This window comes from Mandrillus leucophaeus, unplaced genomic scaffold (assembly GCF_000951045.1).
Source record: "Mandrillus leucophaeus isolate KB7577 unplaced genomic scaffold, Mleu.le_1.0 Scaffold338, whole genome shotgun sequence".
NCBI lineage: Eukaryota > Metazoa > Chordata > Mammalia > Primates > Cercopithecidae > Mandrillus > Mandrillus leucophaeus.
In genome coordinates this window covers 184,613-204,272 of record NW_012103565.1, presented here as the reverse complement: position 1 = coordinate 204,272, position 19,660 = coordinate 184,613, and the positions used below count along the sequence as shown (strand labels likewise).

The window sequence follows — 19,660 nt, the reverse complement described above, 5'->3', positions numbered from 1 at the left end:
ATAGTAGTAGAATGTCTTTAAACTCAAGGAAAATTTTCTTAATCAGGACACAAAAACACAAACTTTATAAAAGGAAAGCATAATACCTATGATGGTAATACAGCTAAGAACTTCTGTTAACCAAAAGATACTCCTAAGAGAGAGAAAAGGCAAATCACAGAGCAGAAAAGGTTTCTTGAAATACATATATGACCAAAAACAGAATGGAAATCAGAATACATAAAAAACTGCAAATCAAGAGAAAAAAGACAAATAATCCAGGAGAAAAATGGGTAAGAAAATTTAATAGTTACTTTACAAAAAAGGATATCCAAATACTTAATAATCTTAAGAAAACTTCCTCAATCTTATTAGTAATTACAGAAATGCAAATGAACACCACCATAATATGCCATCACACAAACACCCAACGACTAAAAATAAAAATACTCAGAATTGCAAGTATTGGGGAAGATATGGAACACTTCGAGTGTACAATACCAGTGGAGTGAAAATTGGTACAACTGTTTTAGAAATAGGTGACATTATCAAATAAAGTTCAAGATTAATTACCCTAAGACAGAACCATTTCAGTCTGAGGTATATACTCAACAAAAATATAGCCACATATGCAACAAGAAATGTGTATTTTTAAAAGCAGCATCATTGGGCCAGGCGCCGTGGCTTACCCCTGTAATACCCCCATAAGCTCTTTGGGAGGCCGTGGTAGGCAGATCACTTGAGGTCAGGAGTTCGAAACCAGCCTGGCCAACATGGTGAAAGCCTGTCTCCACTAAAAATACAAAGCAGCCAGGCATGGTGGCAGGTGCCTGTAATCCCAGCTACTCCAGAGGCTGAGGGACAAGAATCGCTTGAACCTGGGAGGCTGAGGTTGCAGTGCAGCGAGATCGTACCACCGCACTCCACCCTGAGTGACAGAGTGAGACTCCGTCCAAAAAACAAAAGCAGCATTATTTATCATAGTAAAATTTGGAAACAACCCAAATGTAAAAGAAAAAAAAAAAAGAGATTCCATTTGCAGTCACAATTTGTGTAGGAATGAATTTCCGAAAATATATGCAAAGACATGATGAAGAAAATATAAAATATTATTAAAGAATGAACAAAATCAATCACATGTATAACTTAATATCACAAAGTTGTCAGTTCTCTCAAGTTAATCTATAAATTCAATGTAGTTCCAATGAAAATCCTAAACGTGTTTTATAATGGAACTTGACAAAATTATTTTAAAATTTAATGTATGAATAACGTTCCAAGAAGAGCAAGACAATTCTGCCTCTATCAAACTACAATATAAAGCTACAATAATTACAAAAGTGTGATATAGAGAACTTAGAAACAATTTTGAATATTTGTAGAAACTTGGTATATGATTGAGAGGAATTACAAATAAATGGAGAACAAAATAGCATGCAATTGATGGTGTTAGGACCATTGGTTACCTATATGAAAAAAAAAAACTTCCCCCAAATTTCAATTAGATTAAAGACCCAAATATTAAAAATGCAACTTGAAGATTTTTGAAGAAATGTAGAATATCTTTACTACCTCAGTATAGGGGTGAATTTCCTAAACATGACAGAAAAGCATGAAATACATACACACACATAGACTAACACATTTTACTACATTCAAAATTACAAACTTCTTTCCAGCACAATGTAATCCCAGCACTTTGGGAAGCTGAGGCAGGTGGAACATTTGAACTCCAGGAGTTTAAGACCAGTCTGGGCAATATAGGGAGACCTTGTCTATATAAAAAATACAAAAATTACCCAGGTGTGGTGGCGCATGTCTGTAATCCCACCTCCTCAGAGGAGTTGAGGTGGGAGGATCACTTGAGTACAGGGAGATTGAGGCTGCAACGAGCCGAGATTGAGCCGTTCTACTCCAGTCTGGGTGACAGAACGAGACCGTGTCTCAAAACAAAACAAAAATTTACAAACTTTTATACGACAAAGTAAATCACAATCAAATTAAAAAAAACACACACACACAGTGGGAGAATATACTTGCAATACTAAGAGAAATTGACATTCAGATTCTTTAAAGAACTCGTATAAATCAATAATAAAGTATTTCTACTATCCTGATACTACTGGTAACCTGCAGGCAGCAACCAATCAGAAGACAGCAAGACTAATACAAATGAACATTTTAAAAAAGAGGCTTCTCTGGTGCATACCAGCTGGATATCCTCTAAACAACCACAAAAAATCAACAAAATATTAAGTGAACACTTACATTATGCAAACCCCTTCTCAGCAAAAGTTTTTAGAAAAAAGTCAAATTTCAAATCCTTCAAGCAAGGAATTAGCATTAGTTAATAGAAAACTGATGCTACTGCTTGATAATAACGTTTTAGTTTGAGCAATGTGAAATGGCCATTTTTAAACCAAAAGATGGTTAAAAAACTGGCAACTTCAAATGATTCAACCTCTATCTTCTTAATTTAACTATGGTATTGTAAATTGCCAGTTTATACAGAATATTCAAACCTGTAGAGCTAAACACTGAACCTGTATATTAACTAATGGGCTTGAAACTAGTTCTCAATAAGACTAAAACTTCATTTTACTGAATTATATAAGTCAGTTTACAGCGTTATGTTTTCCTGGAATTTGATATAAAAATGGTTTTACAGCCTTCTAAGAATGTAATTCTTCATGTTTGTCAAAAATTGTGAAATATCCTTACATGATTATTCAAAGCCTAAACCTGAATGAGAGAAAATCTAACTGAACTTAAATTGTTTGGTTTTACAAGTGGCTTTTCTGCCCATTTTAACCCCACCAATTTAAACTTCTTTGTATCATTACACTAGAAAAAGTCCAGTATAATTTTTGAAATAGCATCTCTGGGTTGTTCCCTTAATCTAAAAGATTCTCACCAAGTTTAAGAACAACCTTAAATAAAAACAGATATATTGACCAATGGAACAGAATAGAAAGCCCAGAATAAATCCACCCATTTTTCAGCTGATCTTCGACAAAGGTGCCAAGAATCCACGATGAGGAAAGGACAGTCTCTTCAACAAACAATACTGGGGAAACTGGATAACCACTTGCGGAAGAAGGAAATTGCACCCTATCTCACCCAGTATACAAAAATCAACTCAAAGTAAAGACTTAACTGTGAAACTTGAAATTGGAAAACTACTAGAAGAAAACATAGGGGAAAGCTTCTTGACATTGGTCTGGGCCAAAATTTTTTGGATATGACTGAAAAGCATAGGCAAAAAAAGAAAAAATAGACAAATGACATTGTATCAAACTGAAAAGCTTTTGCACAGCAAAGGAAACAATTATAAAGAGACAACCTACAGAATGGGAGAAAATACCTGCAAAGCATATATTCGAGAACAGGGTAATTTTTTTTTTTTTAAAAAGGAACTCAAGCAACACAATAGCAAGAGAACAAGTTACTTGCCTAAAAAATGGGCAAACAACCTGAAAAGATATTTCTCAAAAGAAGACATATGAATGGCCAAGAGGTATACGAAAAAATGCTCAACATCATTAATCATCAGGAAAAGCAAATTAAAACCACAAAGAGATATCCTCATACCTGTTAGGATGGTGACTAACAAAAAGACAAAAGAAGAGTTGGTGAGGATGTAGAGAAAAGAGAACCCTCTTGTACACTGTTGGTTTGAGTGTAAATTAGTAGTTATTATGGAAAACAGCATGGGGATTCCTCAAAAAACTAAAAATAGAACTACCATATGATTTGGAGATTCCACTTCTGGGTATATATCCAAAGGAAATGAAATCTGCACTCCCATGTTCACTGCAGCCTTATTCATAATAGCCAAGCTATGGAGTCAATCTAAATGTCTGGATGAATGGATAAAGAATATCTGCTATATATAAATAAGAACATACTATTCAGCCTTAGAGGATATCCTGTCACTTGAGATAATAAGGATGAAACTGGAGACCGTTATGTTAAGCAAAAGGAGCCAGGCATAGAAAGACAAATATTGGATGTCTCACTTATTTGTGGACTCTAAAAAAGTCAAATTCATAGAAGCAGAGAGTAGAATGGTGGTTACCAGGGGCTGGGGGGAACAAAAAGGAGGGATTGTGGAGATGTCAGTTAAAGGATGCAAAATTTCAGTTAGACAGGAAGAACAAGTTCAGGAAATTCATTGTACAACATGGTGACCACAGTTAATAATAATATAGACTTGAAAATTACTCAGAGAGTGCAATTTAAATGTTCTCACCACAAAAAAGTAAAAAGTATGTGGAGTAATGCATATGTTAATTAGGTTGATTTAGCCATTTTACAATGTTTACATATATCAAAACATCATGTTGTATGCCATAAATATACTTTTTATTTGTTAATTTAAAAATAAAAATAGCAGCCTTAAATAAAAGTACTCTGACACTCCAAAATTAAAGACTTTGTATTTTGAGAGATATAAACTGGCAAACGAAAAATAAAGATATCCAAATAGTAGAAAAACAAGGGAAAATATGCTCAACCCTCCTTAGTTCTTTTTTCCTTCCCTTCCTTATCCTCTCCCTGTCTCCTACTCTTGTTCCTCTCCTCTTTCCTTTCTCCTTCCCTTCTTTCAGTCTTAGAGCTAATATTTTTAAATGCTAACAATTACTAATACTTAATAGCAACACATATCTTGTTCCTGTGCTTTACATGTATTTACATGTCTTTAGAACGGGAGGAATAAAAAGGAAAACGTTATTACCTTTGCCTCCTTTACAGTGAATCACTATGATGTTTTCAGGATCTTGAGCCAGCCACTCCTCTACTTCCTTGGAGAATGCTACCATCTCCCTGATTTCAAGTTTAGGATTTTTAGTTGAATTAAAATATTTTCAAAAAATCAAGCCCAATATATTTAGCCCCCTTCTGATAGTCAACGTAGCATAAAACTTACCATAGAGTGGGGACATTATGATCATCAATCATGATTCTACTGACCCTATTATGGAAATGCTTAGGATCATAAGCTCTTTCACCTAAAATAAATAACATGTATGTCATATCTCTCTATATAACACAGTAAATGATGAAGTTATGAATCATATAAAATATCTTATTAGAAATTCCCTATCCATTTCAAAAGGAGCTTTCCAAGTTGCTCCTGCTGCTCTAAATAAAATAAACTTAAGGGTCTCAAAAACAGAAGGATAGTAGTGGACTATCCATCTCACGTCACCTAAACTCAACTTATTTTGGTTTAATAGGTGTAATTTTTAACTTTCTAGCAGACTATTCATTATATTATTGCAGGGTAGTTAGAAACCATGCAAGAGGCAAATGTAGCTGGCCAAAATGATTGCCCCCAGTCTATTGAGTATACAGGTAGAGAAAAAAATTAAGACAGAGTGGTAAGCTGGGTTGCGACCGATTTTCTAAAGAGTTTTTTTGCTTTTTTCCCGTCTGCGGCCCTGCTCTCATCATAACCCACTGCTAATGGATCAGGGGATTCATTTGTTAAATTGTCTATGTCCTCGTAACACAATCTGGCAGGAAAAACAGACAGATTTTCCTAAACCTAGTATCGCCAGAACAGATCTTCCCTAAAATGGTTTGCCTCCACTCCAGCCTCATTAGTCCTGCCAGAGCTGCCTCCTTCATAAGGGTACTCTGTGCTCCTGGGCTAACTTTTTCTACCAAATGGGGCCAGTCCAAGATAGGGATTTTTAAATTCCTTCTGCACCAGCGCCAAATACTTATGATTAAATGCAATGTAAAAAACAAAATCATCTTCTTACATTCAGTAATCTGTTTTCTATCTACAGTAGCAATATACAGAGTAATGTACATACTGCATAGATTGTAGACTCGATAGTGGTTTGGATGTTTCTTGTCTAGAAACTGTACAACTTCCTAAAACAGAGAAACACATATTTTACATATTTGTGTGGCACCAACATAAGCCATTTCCTAGGAGGAACCTAAAATGGTTATTACTTTCTATTACTTTGTCTCTCACTAGCATCTTCTAGGGGAGACTCAGGGAATACAAGGGTATGCCAATTTCAAGTTCTAATCCACTGTGGTTTTTCAAATAGTCCACAAATATGTTTGACTACTCAGATTAGCCTCTATTGTAAATACATACTGTTTAAAGCTATCAGAAAAGTACATTAGATGGTTAACGAACTTTAAGTAAATTTGTTCCAAACCATTAATTCACAGTTAATGTGATTTTTATTTAAATCTAATTCATATTGGTTCTTATTTAAATTTAATTCTGAATAGGTATGTCTTTTAGATAGTGATTTGAATATTACATTCTACCTAAGCACTATGTAAGCAAATAAATGCAAAAAGTATTACAGTATGATTGTGTGTGTGTATGCATGATAGAAAAAGACAAACATATCAATTTATAAATAACTGGTAACTATATGGAGACTTTTTTGGCTCACCTGTTCTCTTAGTTTTTTAATGAAGATATATATGTACCAGTAAGTGTGTGTGTGTGTGTGTGTGTGTGTGTATGTATAACCTTTCCAATGAAAAACAAATAGTAGTTATTATTTGAAATATAGTTAATATAACTATATGAATCCAACAATATTTTCAGGAAATATATCTTTCTGAAACATACACACACACACACACATATGTATATATCTCTATGTTACAACAAAAATGACACAAAATTTCAAAAACTGATTAGTATAGTACCCTCAGAACAATGTTTACTGGCTTAATATTGAGGAAAAATAAAATTAAGCCATCGAAGTCATCCATTTATTAAATTGGTTATCTATGTTAGGAGGAAATAATAAGTCAAAAAGATGAATACCCTGAATCTGCATAGTGGCAGAGGGGAAGGATAAAACATTTCATTTCACATACTTCAGAATTCATGAATTTTCTTACATAAAATCCATATAGGTTTAGAAATTACGTATTAAAAACTACAACTATCTATGAGAAACTTAAGTGAATTTTAATCAATTCTTTGGATGAGGAAGAACTAAAAGTGTTGAATCAACGGAAGATCAATAGCCTTGGGTTTGACTTCATAAAATTCTGAAATTTCTGTTTAAAAATGCTATAATGAACAATAGGGGAAAATATTTTTTTCAGAAAAATGGACTGTTGGGGACTACATCTAGGATAATAAATTAATAATTCATTAACAACAACTTAAATATTACTCCCTCACCTTATAGATAAATGGGCCAAGGACACAAACAATCCATAAAAGAGAAAATCAAACTGATTAACAACCTACATAAATATTCAGTGTCGCCAATAACGAAGTCAAAACAACAGTGACATGACCTTTGCACCCATGAAATTAGCCCTTTCTCTTTTAATGAGAAAATCCAATGCTGGCAAAATAAGACATGACATTAAAAACTTTGATTTATTGTTGATACAATAATACAATTGCTCTTGGATTTGGCAATATATATTAAGAACCCTAAAAATACTCATTCTCTTTAACTAGGTAAGTTCACTTCTAACAATCTGTACAGAAAAAGCCTTATGCTCAAAGATATTTGTTGCTGTATTATTGATAATAGTGACACTTAAATGTCCAACATTAGAGGTTAATCACAGCACTAATGAAATATCATGCAACCATTAGAACACTGTCCTGTTCTTCATTCTCTCAACCAGTAAATATCTCAATGCAGTAATTTATGTGCAGTCTTCTTTAGTATACATATATAGAAAAACAGCTGGCCGGGTGTGGTGGCTCATAGCTGTAATCCCAGCACTTTGGGAGGCTGAGGTTGGTGGACCATGAGGTCAGGAGTTCAAGACCAGTCTGGCCAAGATGGTGAAACCCAGTCTCTACTAAAAATATAAAAATTAGCCAGGCACGGTGGCAGGTGCCTGTAATCCCAGCTACTTGGGAGGCTGAGGCAGGAGAATCTCTTGAAGCTGGGAGGCGGAGGTTGCAGTGAACCGAGATTGCACCACTGCACTCTAGCCTGGGTGACAGAGCAAGATTCCACCTCAAAAAAGAAAAAAAAAAAAGAAATGAAAAAGAAAAACAGGCAATATTTGCTTTTTCGTGGGAAGACAAATATCCCTGGAGGGTTAAACTTTAGGGATTTTCTGAATCCCCTTCCTAGTTTTCTCAATGTCTAAAATTAAATTACATATATATATACACATATATATGTGTGTGTATGTGTGTGTATATAGTTTTTGTAATTATATATGTGTATATATACTTTTAATAATTATATTTTTTATATATATATAGAGACTCAATATATTGATGATTTACTGCTGTGTTTCCTGATCTAAGTAGTTTACTGAAGGCTCCAAATACCTCTTATTCAAAGGTGAAAAGGGACATAAAGAATCTAGAGAAAAGGTGAACTCTGCAAAGAATCTACATTTTTTTGGTCACAAGCTGTCACCAGATGGATAGTTTCTATTTTCAACCAGAATAAAGAGCATTCAATTCTACCAAGAACAGAAATTAAAAGATGGCTAAGAAGATTTTAGGACTGTAGGTAATTGTATATCTCATATCTCAGCCTTTGCATGGGCTTACTAAGTTTATAATTTCTGATGCAACTTCCTTGTGATGCAAAAGTAGAAAATACTACTCTGTGAAAGCCTTCTTGCAACAATCTCCACCTTCGGGTTTTCCTAAATCTGCTCAACTCTTCTCTCTGCCTATCTTAGTACATTCCTTGATTTGGAGGCAAAGGTACACCCTCTGCACCTGCATGAAGTGGTAGCAGTGGCCAAACTTGTTGATGCTTCCACCACAGTGCTTGTGTGTCCACTAACTCTATGGGTCCCTCATCTCTTAAAGTTTCTGCTACTTCAAGGCAGCATCTGACACTTCTCCACTAGTAAATTTACCACTTATGAAATTGTAAGGTCTGCTTTGCATATTCAATATTGTTTGAAATGTAACCCTGCAAATTTATTATCTTTTAAGAATAAAGAGGAATCGCATGACTGTTTAGCATCCTCTCAGGAGCTAAGTATACCCGGATTTGAATCATGTACCTTTTAGTCAGCCTTGATTTAATACACACTGTGGATGGTTCTCAAAAATGACAAAGGCATTCCAAGTGCAGAATATGCTGTTGTCATTGAACATGCAATGACTGAAGTGTTCCATGGCCTAATTCTCGGCCTGTCCAGGTAGCTGAACTAGTAGCTTAGATTTGGGGCTGCGCTCTGGCAAGATGAAAGACTAAATATTAATATAGACAGTAGATTTACTTTTTGGGTGGCTCATGATTTGTGGCATTTATTGAAACACATGATTTATTACCTCCTTTTTGGATACTCTCATTAAAAATGGTAAAGAAATCAGTGAGCTATTAGTACTTTGTCAATGCCCTAAGGAGATAACAGTTTAATAACAGATAGAAACCAATAGTCTAGCGATCACCCCACAAGGAAATAGTAATGTCTTTGTTTTGATTTACATGCTAAGTGAAGTTTTTGGCTTTTAAAAATGCCCCAGCTAATATTAAGTGTTGCCAAATTGATATTAGGCACCACCAAAACTACTAAAAGAAAATTGACTCAATTTAGACATGCCATAATTAACTCACAGTTATTAGCTCAACCGGCTTTAAAAATCAATATTAGCAATCAAAAGATGCTTTACCCATAAAGATGGAATTTGGGGATGGCTGCCCTCAAGTGGCATGACCCATCCAATGGACCCTGGTCATGTTACTCCATGACTGTTCCCATTATGGGAGAGGAAAAGTAATTCCACCTCAAATAAACAGTTTGAAACAATTTTCAAAATTGGCCAAGGGTGTGGTAGAATCATGTCTTAGCTGGGAATAGCATAACCTGGGTGAGATGTGGGTCAGATCCTTCTATTCAAGGTCTTTGGGTATTTACAAATGCATTTTTATACAACTGCTGAAGCCTTGTGTTTCTGACTATATAGTAGTTATTTCTTGTAAACTATCTGCATGTATAAAAATGCTTCCCTGCCTGAGAAAAAGGTAGAATGATTCCATCAGTGGTCCCAATTCTTCATCTTTTCCTGAATCCCAGCCTTCACATTTCACTTTGTAGTGCCCTTTCACTATAACTTTTGGTTCTATTATGTGAGTTGACTTGGTCAATGGGATGTCACAAAGGAGAGGCCTGCAAAAGCACTCGTAAGATTCCACTCTAGCTCTTTCCTTTTGCCATTACCCTGAAACATATCCATCATATTCTTCCTGATGGAGGATGAAGATGAGTTCAGCAGATAGGAGTTATCCAAGACACCAAAGCTAAGGTAATCGTAGACCAGGAGATAAAGACATTTCAAGGAAAGAAAATTTCATATCACTCACGCACATAGATGAAAAGTTCTAAATAAAATATTAGCAAACAGAATCTAGTGATATATAAAAAAGACAGTACATTAAGACCAAAGGGAGTTTATTCCAAAAATAAAAAAGGTTGGTTTAACATTTGAAAATCTCATTAAGGGAAAAACACAAAAACACTTTGATTACCTTGATAGATCCAGAAAAAATACAGAATCTACTCAACACCAATTCATGATTCAAAACTTTTAGCAAACTAGAAATAAAATGGATTGGCTTAATCTGGTAAAGAATGACTACAAATGCCTATAGCAAACATCATTTCAAATAGCGAGGTATAAAATTCCTTCCACCTGAGTTTGGGAATAAGGCAAAGCTGCCTCCTCTTACCATTTCTATTCAATATTACAGTGAAAGTCTTAGATAATTCAATAAGGAAAGAAAAAAAGTATAAAAACTGGGAAGAAAGTAGTAACTTTATGATTGTATACATAAAATCCCAGGGAATCTACACATTAATTATTAAAATGAATGTGTGAATTTATGAGGGATGCTAGATATAAAGTTAATATACAAGGCCAAGTGTGGTGGCTCACATCTGTAATTCCAGCACTTTGGGAGGCTGAGGTGGGAGGATTGCTTGAAACCAGGAGTTCGAGACCAGCCTGGGCCAGTGAGACCAGTGAGACTCCCTGTCTACAAAAATTAATTTAAAAAAAATTAGCCAAGTGTGGTGGTGCCTGCTTTTAGTCCCAGCTACGCGGGAGACTGAGGTGGTTGAATTGCATGAGCCCAGATGCCACTGCACTCCAGCCTGTGGTGGCAGAGCAAGGTCCTGTCTTAAACAAACAAATAGAAAAACATTCCATGCTCATGGATAGGAAGAATCAATATTGTGAAAATGGCCATACTGCCTAAAGTAATTCATGGCTTCAATACTATTCCCATCAAGCTACCATTGACTTTTGTCACAGAACTAGAAAAAACTACTTTAAATTTCATATGGAACCAAAAAAGAGCTCATATAGCAAGACAATCCTAAGCAAAAAGAACAAAGCTGGAAGCATCACACTGCCTGACTTCAAACTACGCTAAAAGTCTACAGTAACCAAAACAGCATGGTACTAGTGCCAAAACAGATATATAGACCAATGGAACAGAACAGAGACCTCAGAAATAACACTACACATCTACAACCATCTGATCTTCAACAAACCTGACAAAAACAAACAATGGGGAAAGGATTCCCTATTTAATCAGTGGTGCTGGGAAAACTAGCCATATGCAGAAAACAGAAACTGGACCACTTCCTTACACCTTATGCAAAAATTAACTCAACATGGATTAAAGACTTAAACATAAAACCTAAAACTATAAAAACCCTAGAAGAAAACCTGGGCAATACCATTAAGGACACAGACATGGGCAAAGACTTCATGACTAAAACATCAAAAGCAACTGCAACAACAGCCAAAATTGACAAATGGGATCTAATTAAACTAAAGAGCTTCTGCTCAGCAAAAGAAACTATCATCAGAGTGAACAGGCAACCTACAGAATGGGAGAAAATTTTTGCAATCTACCCATCTGACAAAGGGCTAATATCCAAAATCTACAAAGAACTTAAATTTACAAGAAGAAAACAAACAACCCCATCAAAAAGTGGGTGAAGGACATGAACAGACACTTCTCAAAAGAAAACATTTATGCGGCCAACAAACATACAAAAAAGGCTCACCATCACTGGTCATTAGAGAAATGCAAATCAAAACCACAGTGAGATACCATCTCACGCCAGTTAGAATGGCGACCATTAAAAAGTCTGGAGACAACAGATGCTGGAGAGGATGTGGAGAAACAGGAACACTTTTACACTGTTGGCTGGAGTGTAAATTAGTTTAACCATTGTGGAAGACAGTGTGGCAATTCCTCAAGGATCTAGAACCAGAAATACCACTTGACCCAGCAATCTCATTACTGGGTGTATACCCAAAGGATTATAAATCATTCTACTATAAAGACACATGTACACATATGTTTATTGTAGCACTATTTACAATAGCAAAGCCTTGGAACCAACCCAAATGCCCATCCATGATAGACTGGATAAAGAAAATGTGGCACACAGACACACCGTGGAATACTGTGCAGTCATGAAAAGGAATGAGTTCATGCCCTTTGCAGGGACATGGATGAAGCTGGAAACCATCATCCTCAGCAAACTAATATAGGAACAGAAAACCAGATACCGCATGTTCTCACTCAGAAGTGGGAGCTGAATAACGAGAATGGACACAGGGAGGGGAAAAGGGCCTGTCGGGGGTCGGGGGAAAGGGGAAAGAGAGCATTAGGACAAATACCTAATGCATGAAGAACTTAAAACCTAGATGATGGGTTGATAGCTGCCACAAACCACCATGGCACATGTATACCTATGAAACCAACCTGCACGTTCAGCACATGTATCCCAGAACTTAAAAACTTAAAATTTAAAAACAAAAGTCAATATACAAAAATTAAGTGTGTTCCTACACACCAATAGCAAATAATTAGAAAATGAAGATACTCAAATATCATTTAAAACAGCATAAAAACTTATCAAATGCCTAGAAGTAAAACTAACAAAAGATGTGTAGGCCGGGCACGGTGGCTCATGCCTGTAATCCCAGCACTTTGGGAGGCCAAGGCGGGCAGATCACGAGGTCAGGAGATCGAGACCATCCTGGCTAACACGTGAAACCCCGTCTCTACTTAAAATACAAAAAAAAAAAAAAAAAGAAAGAAAGAAAAAAAATTAGCTGGGTGTGGTGGCGGGCTCCTGTGGTCCCAGCTACTTGGGAGGCTGAGGCAAGAGAATGGTACGAACCCGGGAGGCAGAGCTTGCAGTGAGTGGACATCGCGCCACTGCACTGCAGCCTGGGCAACAGAGCGAGACTCCATCTTAAAAAAAAAATGTGTAAAACCTGTACACTGCAAACATTGCAAAAAGAAGTCAAAGAAGACATAAGTAGAGAGATATATTATGTTCATAAGTTGGAAATCTCAGTATTTTTAGACATCAATTATCCCCAAATTAAGCAATGTAGTCAATGCCCAAGTCAAAATACTACGTGTGTGTGTGTGTGTGTAAATTGCCAAGATGATTCTAAAATGTACATGGAGATTAAAAAAATCTAGAAGAGCCAAAATAGTTTTTAAACTAAGAAGTACAAAGTTGGGGGACTTATACACAAGTTTTCAAAACTCACTATTAAGCCATAATATTTAAAACTGTGATCTGGACTTAAGTATAGACAAGTCATAATAAAAGGAGAAAAAGCTGAGAAACAAACCTATACATGTATGTTCACTTGATTGGCAATAAACACACCTCGGCAATTGATTGGGGAAATTATGCTCTTCACAGTAAATGGTACAGGAGGGATTGACAGCTATATGAAAAACATGAATCTTGGTATTTTCTATCTTTACAACAATTAATCGGAGATCAGTCATAGACCAATACATTGACAGAGGCATTGGTTACATGCATATACACTTATATATAATATCATCAAGACATACACTTGATTAGTGCAACTTACCATATTTGCTATACCTCAATAAAAATGTGATTATGTATTTTAGGTTCAGGGGTACATGTGCAGGATATGCAGGTTTGTTACATAGGTAAACATGTGCCATGGTGGTTTGCTACACAGATCATCTCATCCCTACATATTAAGCCCAGCACCCATTAGCTATTCTTCCTGGGACTCTCCCTCTCCCATCCCCTCCTTCCTGACAGGCCCCACTGTGCATTGTTCCCCACCATGTGTCCATGTGATCTCATTATTCAGCTCTCATTTATGTGTGAGAACATGCAGTGCTTGGTTTTCAGCTCCTGTGGTAGTTTGCTGAGGATAACAGCTTCCAGTTCCATCCATGTCTCTGCAAAGGATGTAATGTTCCTTTTTATGACTGTACAGTATACCATGGTGTTTATGTACCACATTTTCTTTATCCGATCTATCATTGATGGGCATTTAAGTTGATTCCATGTCTTTGCTATTGTGAATACTGCCTCAGTGAATATACATGTGTATGTATCTTTACAAGACAGTGATTTATATTCCTTTGGGTCTATACTCAGTAATGGAATTGCTGGGTCAAATACTATTTCTGCCTCTATGTCTTTGAGGAATTACCACACTGTCTTCTACAATGGTTGAACTAATTTACACACCCACCAACCGTGTAAAAGCATTTCTTTTTCTTTGCAATCTTGCCAGCATCTGTTGTTTTTAGACTTTTTAGTAATAGCCATTCTGACTGACACGAGGTGGTATCTCATTGTGGTTTTGTTTGCATTTCTTTAGCGGTCAGTGATGTTGAGCTTTTTTTTTTTTTTCATATTTTCGTTGACTGCATGTATGTCTTCTTTTGAGAAGTGTCTGTTCATATCCTTTGCCTTTGCCCACTTTTTAATGGGGTTGTGTGTTTTCTTGTAAATTTGTTTAAGTTCCTCGTAGAATCTGAATATCAGACCTTTGTCAGACAGATAGATTGTACAAATTTTCTCCCATTCTGTAGCTCTTTAGTTTAATTAGATCCCATTTGTCAATTCTTACACTTGTTGTAATTGCTTTTGGCATTTTCATCATGAAATCTTTGCCCATGCCCATGTCCTGAATGGTATGGCCTACCTAGATTTTCTTCTAGGGTTTTTATATTTTGGGGTTTTACATTTAAGTTTTTAATCCATCTGGAGTTAATTTTTGGATATGGTGTAAGGAAAAAGTCCAGTTTCAATTTTCTACATACTGCTAGCCAGCACTCCAGTACCATTTAATAAATAGGGAGTCCTTTTCCCATTGCTTGTTTTTGTCAAGTTTGTTAAAGATCAAATCGTTGTAGGTGTGAAGTCTTATTTCTGAGTTTTCTATTCTGTTCCATTGGTCTATTCATCTGTTCTTGTACTAGTACCATGCTGTTTTGGTTACTGTAGCCCTATAGTATAGTATAGTTTGAAGTTGGGTAGTGGGAGCCACCTGCTTTGTTCTTTTTGCTTGGGACTGTCTTAGGTATTTGGGCTCTTTTATTGTTCTTTTGTTCCATATGAATTTTAAAATAGTTTTTTTTTTTAATTCTGTGAAGAATTTCAGTAGTAGTTTAATGGGAATAGCATTGAATCTATAAATTACTTTGGGCAGTATGGCCATTTTCATGATATTGATTCTTCCCATCCATGAGCATGGGATGTTTTTGCATTTTTTTGTGTGTCTTCTCTGATTTCTTTGAGCGGTTGTTGTTGTTTTCTGTGTTTGATTTCTTTTAACAAGCCACTCTACCATAGTGCTTCTGCAGTTTGCTAGGGGTCCATTCCAGACTCCAATCACCTAACTTTCTCCCGTGTACCTGGAGGTATTACCAGTGAAGGCTGTGAAATAGCAAAGATGGCAGCCAGCTCCTTCCTTTGGAAGCTCCATCCCAGGGGGATACTGACCTGTAGCAAGTCTACATACACCTGTAGGAAGTGGCTGGAGACCCCTGTTGGGAGTTCGTACCCAGTCAGGAGACATGGGATCAGGGATCCATCCAAAGAAGCAGTCTGGCTGCTTTGTGGTAGAGCAGGTGTGCTGCATTGTAGGGAACCCTTGCTCCTCCTGACCACCTGTATTTTCCATAGCTGGCAGGCAGGAGTGGCTGAGTCTATGAACTGCAGTGATGCTGGCTGCCCCTCTCCACCACCTGGGGAACTCAGACCCATCTGAGGTGGAATCCAACCTGCTGCTGTTGGCTGATTAAGATTCCAAGCCACTGGGTCTTAACTTGTGAGATATCGTGGAAGCGGAGCTGGCAGAATGACGCTGCTTGGCTCCCTGGATTCAGCCCCTTTCCAAAATATGTATGGACAGATTTCCCAACTTGCTGTGGATCTCGGGGCCAGATTACGTAAAACACCTGGGTTTCTGTGTGTGCCCGAGCATCTGATCTGCTGAGACTCCACACAGCTCTGTGTATCAGACACAAAGCTCTGGTGGCATGGGCTTACAAGGGGATCCCCTGATCCATGGGTTGCAAAGATCAATAGGAAAAGCACTGTCTCCTGAGCAGGATTGGACAATCACTCACTGCTTCCCTTGGCCGGGAGTGGGGGTTCCTTTGGCTCCATGCTGCTCTCGGCTGGGCCATCGCACCCTCTCGCCACTTTTCTTCATTCTCCATGGGGCGAGCTGTTCTTCCAGTCAGTCCCAATGTAAGAACCTGGATATCTCAGTTGAAGGTGCTGAATTCACCTGCCCCTTTTCATTCCTCTTCGTGAGTGCTGGGGAGTGCAGCTGCTTTTAATTGGCCATACTGGATCACTCTAAACATTTCCCTTTTAGTCCTTGTTCTTAATTCCTATAGCCCTTGGTTTATCATTAGTTTCTTAATACAATAACCTCTCCACATTCTCCAGTCATGGGATGATGATTCAGGCTGGGGATCCAGGCCATTTTCTGAAAAGTTGCCGAACTTGTGGCCTTGTCCTGTTCACACCTGAGCCAACACGCTGCAGAGAGGTACTCCTTCCACCTCTTGGCAACCGATACCAGCCCTTGATAATTATAGTTTTATTGAGGTATAATAAGTATTGTAAATTACATAAAATTAAACCGTGACTTTCACTTGGCATTTTACAGTAAACAGCATTATACGTTTGAAATTAATTTAGTCATCCACGAAGCCTAAAGCAGTATGCTGCCACATAATTTAGGATCTCGGCCGGATGCGGTGGCTCAAGCCTGTAATCCCAGCACTTTGGGAGGCCGAGGCGGGCAGATCACAAGGTCAGGAGATTGAGACCATCCTGGCTAACACGATGAAACCCCATCACTACTAAACAAAAAAAATACAAAAAAATTAGCTGGGTGTGGTGGCGGACACCTGTAGTCCCAGCTGCTCGGGAGGCTGAGGTAGGAGAACGGCGTGAACCTGGGAGGTGGAGCTTGCAGGGAGCAAAGATTGCACCACTGCACTCCAGCCTGGACCACAGAGTGAGACTTTGTCTCAAAAAAAAAAAAAAAAAAAAAAGAGAGAGAGAGAGATCCGTGATTCTTTACAATTCCTTCCACCAGGAGTTGGAGTCTATTTTGTACTCTGAATCCAGACTGGCAGTATAATTTGCATTGTCCAATAAAATGGGATAGAAGTAATATTATACTAATTTTGAGCCTGGACCTTAAGAGGATTTACATTGTTTTGCTTGCTGCTCCTGGTACTCTTGCCACTGCCATCATGTGAACAGACCTGAAGTAGCCTACTAGAGAATGAGACACCACATGGGACCATTCAGCCAAGTCATGTTATTTTCTTTTCTTTCTTTCAAAAAATCTGCTTTTTACAGCTGGGCACAGTGGCTCACGCCTATAATCCCAGCACTTTGGGAGGCCGAGGTGGGCAGATCACGAGGTCAGGAGATTGAGACCATCCTAGCTAACACGGTGAAACCCCGTCTCTACTAAAAATACAAAAAATTAGCTGGGCATGGGGCGGGGCGCCTGTAGTCCCAGCTACTTGGGAGGCTGAGGTAGGAGAATAGCATGAACCCGGGAGGCAGAGTTTGCAGGGAGCCGAGATTGTGCCACTGCACTCCAGCCTGAGTTACACAGTGAGACTTCGTCTCAAAAAAAAAAAGTCTCAATAAAAAATTTGCTTTTTTCATTCTTTAAAAAAAATTTTAATTGACACATTACACTTGTTCATATTTGTAAGGTAGAGAGTGATATCTCAATACCTGTGTACAATGTGTAATGATCAAATCAGGAAAATCAGCATATCCATCACCTCAAATATTTACCATTCTTTGTTCTGGGAACACTCAAGAGCCTCTCTATTTAAAAATAGACAATAAATTATTATTAACTGTAGTCATCCTACAGTGCTATAGAATATCAAAACTTATTCCTCTCTATAAGCTGAAATCTGACATTTCTTTATTGATTTTCTGTCTAGATGATCTGTCCAGTGCTATGAGTGAAGTGTTATGGGGTGTTTAAGAACCCAACTGTTACTGGATTGGAGTCTGTCTTTCCCTTTAGATCTAATATTTGCCTTGTTTATCTGAGTGCTCTAGTGTTGGGTACATATATATTTGCACTTATTATATCCTATTGCTAAGTTGATCCTTTCATCATTATAAAATGTCTGTCTTTGTCTCCTTATACAGTTTGACTTAAAGTCTGTTTTATCTCATTTAAGTATGGCTACTCCTGCTCACTTTTGGTTTCTGTTTGCTTGGAATATCTTTTTCTGTCCCTTCACTTTCAGTCTGCGAGTACCTGTACAGGTGAAGTTAGTTTCTTGTAGGCAGTATGTAGTTGGGTTTTTTGTTTGTTTGTTTTATCTTGGCAACCAACTCTATATCTTTTAAGTGGGAATTTGATCTGTTTACTTTCAAGGTTACTATTAATATATGAGGGTTTGTCCTGTCATTTTATTCTTTTTTTTTTTTTTTGGTTGTTTTTTATATCCTGTGTTCTTTTCTTCCTCTATTTTTTTTTTTTTAATCTTTGTGGGCTGGTGGTTTTCTGTAGTGATAAAGTTTGATTTCTTTCTCTTTCTTATGTATCTGCTCTACCAGTAAGTTTCATAGTTTTGTGTTTCTCATGATGGTAATCATCCTCTTGCTTCCATTTGTAGAACCTCCCATTTGTAGAATTCCCTGTAAGGCCAGTCTAGTGGTGATGAATTCTCTCAGGTTTTGCTTGCCTAGGAAATACTTTATTTCTCCCTCATTTCTAGAGGATAGCTCTGCTAGGTATAGTATTCTTAGTTTATAGTTTTTTAGTTTTTTTTTCCTTTCAGTACATTGATTATATCATCCCATTATCTACTGACCTGTAAAGTTTCCATTGGGAAATCCACTATTAACCTAAAGGAGTTTCCCTTACATGTGACTTGATGCTTTTTTCTTGCTGTTTTTAATATTTCCTTTTTTTTTTTGGACAGTCTCACTGTTACCCAGGTTGGAGTGCAATGGTGTGATCTCAGCTTACTGCAAACTCCATCTCCTGGGTTTAAGCATTTCTCATGATTCAGCCTCCCAAGTAGCTAGAACTACACGTGCATGCCACTACACCTAGCTAAGTTCTTTTGTATTATTAGTAGAGACGGGGTTTCTTTAAGTTGGCCAGGCTCGTCTTGAACTTCTGGCTTTGTGATCCACCTGCCTCAGCCTCCCAAAGTCCTGGGATTACAGGTGTGAGCCACTGCACCTGACCAATATTCCGTCTTTTTGACTTCTGAAAGTTTGACTGTTATACAACTCAGAGAAGACCATTTTGGGGTTGATTCTATTTGAGAACCTTTGAGCTTCCTAGATTTCAGCCATATCTCTCCCATGTCTGTTTTTAAAGCTCTTGATTATATATATATAT

The 19,660-nt window shown here is 37.3% G+C and overlaps 1 protein-coding gene across 1 annotated transcript in view; it reads right to left on the bottom strand.

Moving 5' to 3' along the window:
• LOC105545761 (phosphatidylinositol 3,4,5-trisphosphate 3-phosphatase TPTE2-like) overlaps window positions 1–19,660 on the bottom strand; it is an 87,556-nt gene that overhangs the window by 20,889 nt on the left and 47,007 nt on the right. The window contains exons 13-15 of the mRNA XM_011988791.1: window positions 5,805–5,865; window positions 4,910–4,991; window positions 4,718–4,806 (exon numbers count right to left, since the gene is read on the bottom strand). Coding sequence (XP_011844181.1) covers window positions 4,718–4,806; window positions 4,910–4,991; window positions 5,805–5,865 — 232 coding nt within the window. The remainder of the gene's footprint in view (window positions 1–4,717; window positions 4,807–4,909; window positions 4,992–5,804; window positions 5,866–19,660) is intronic.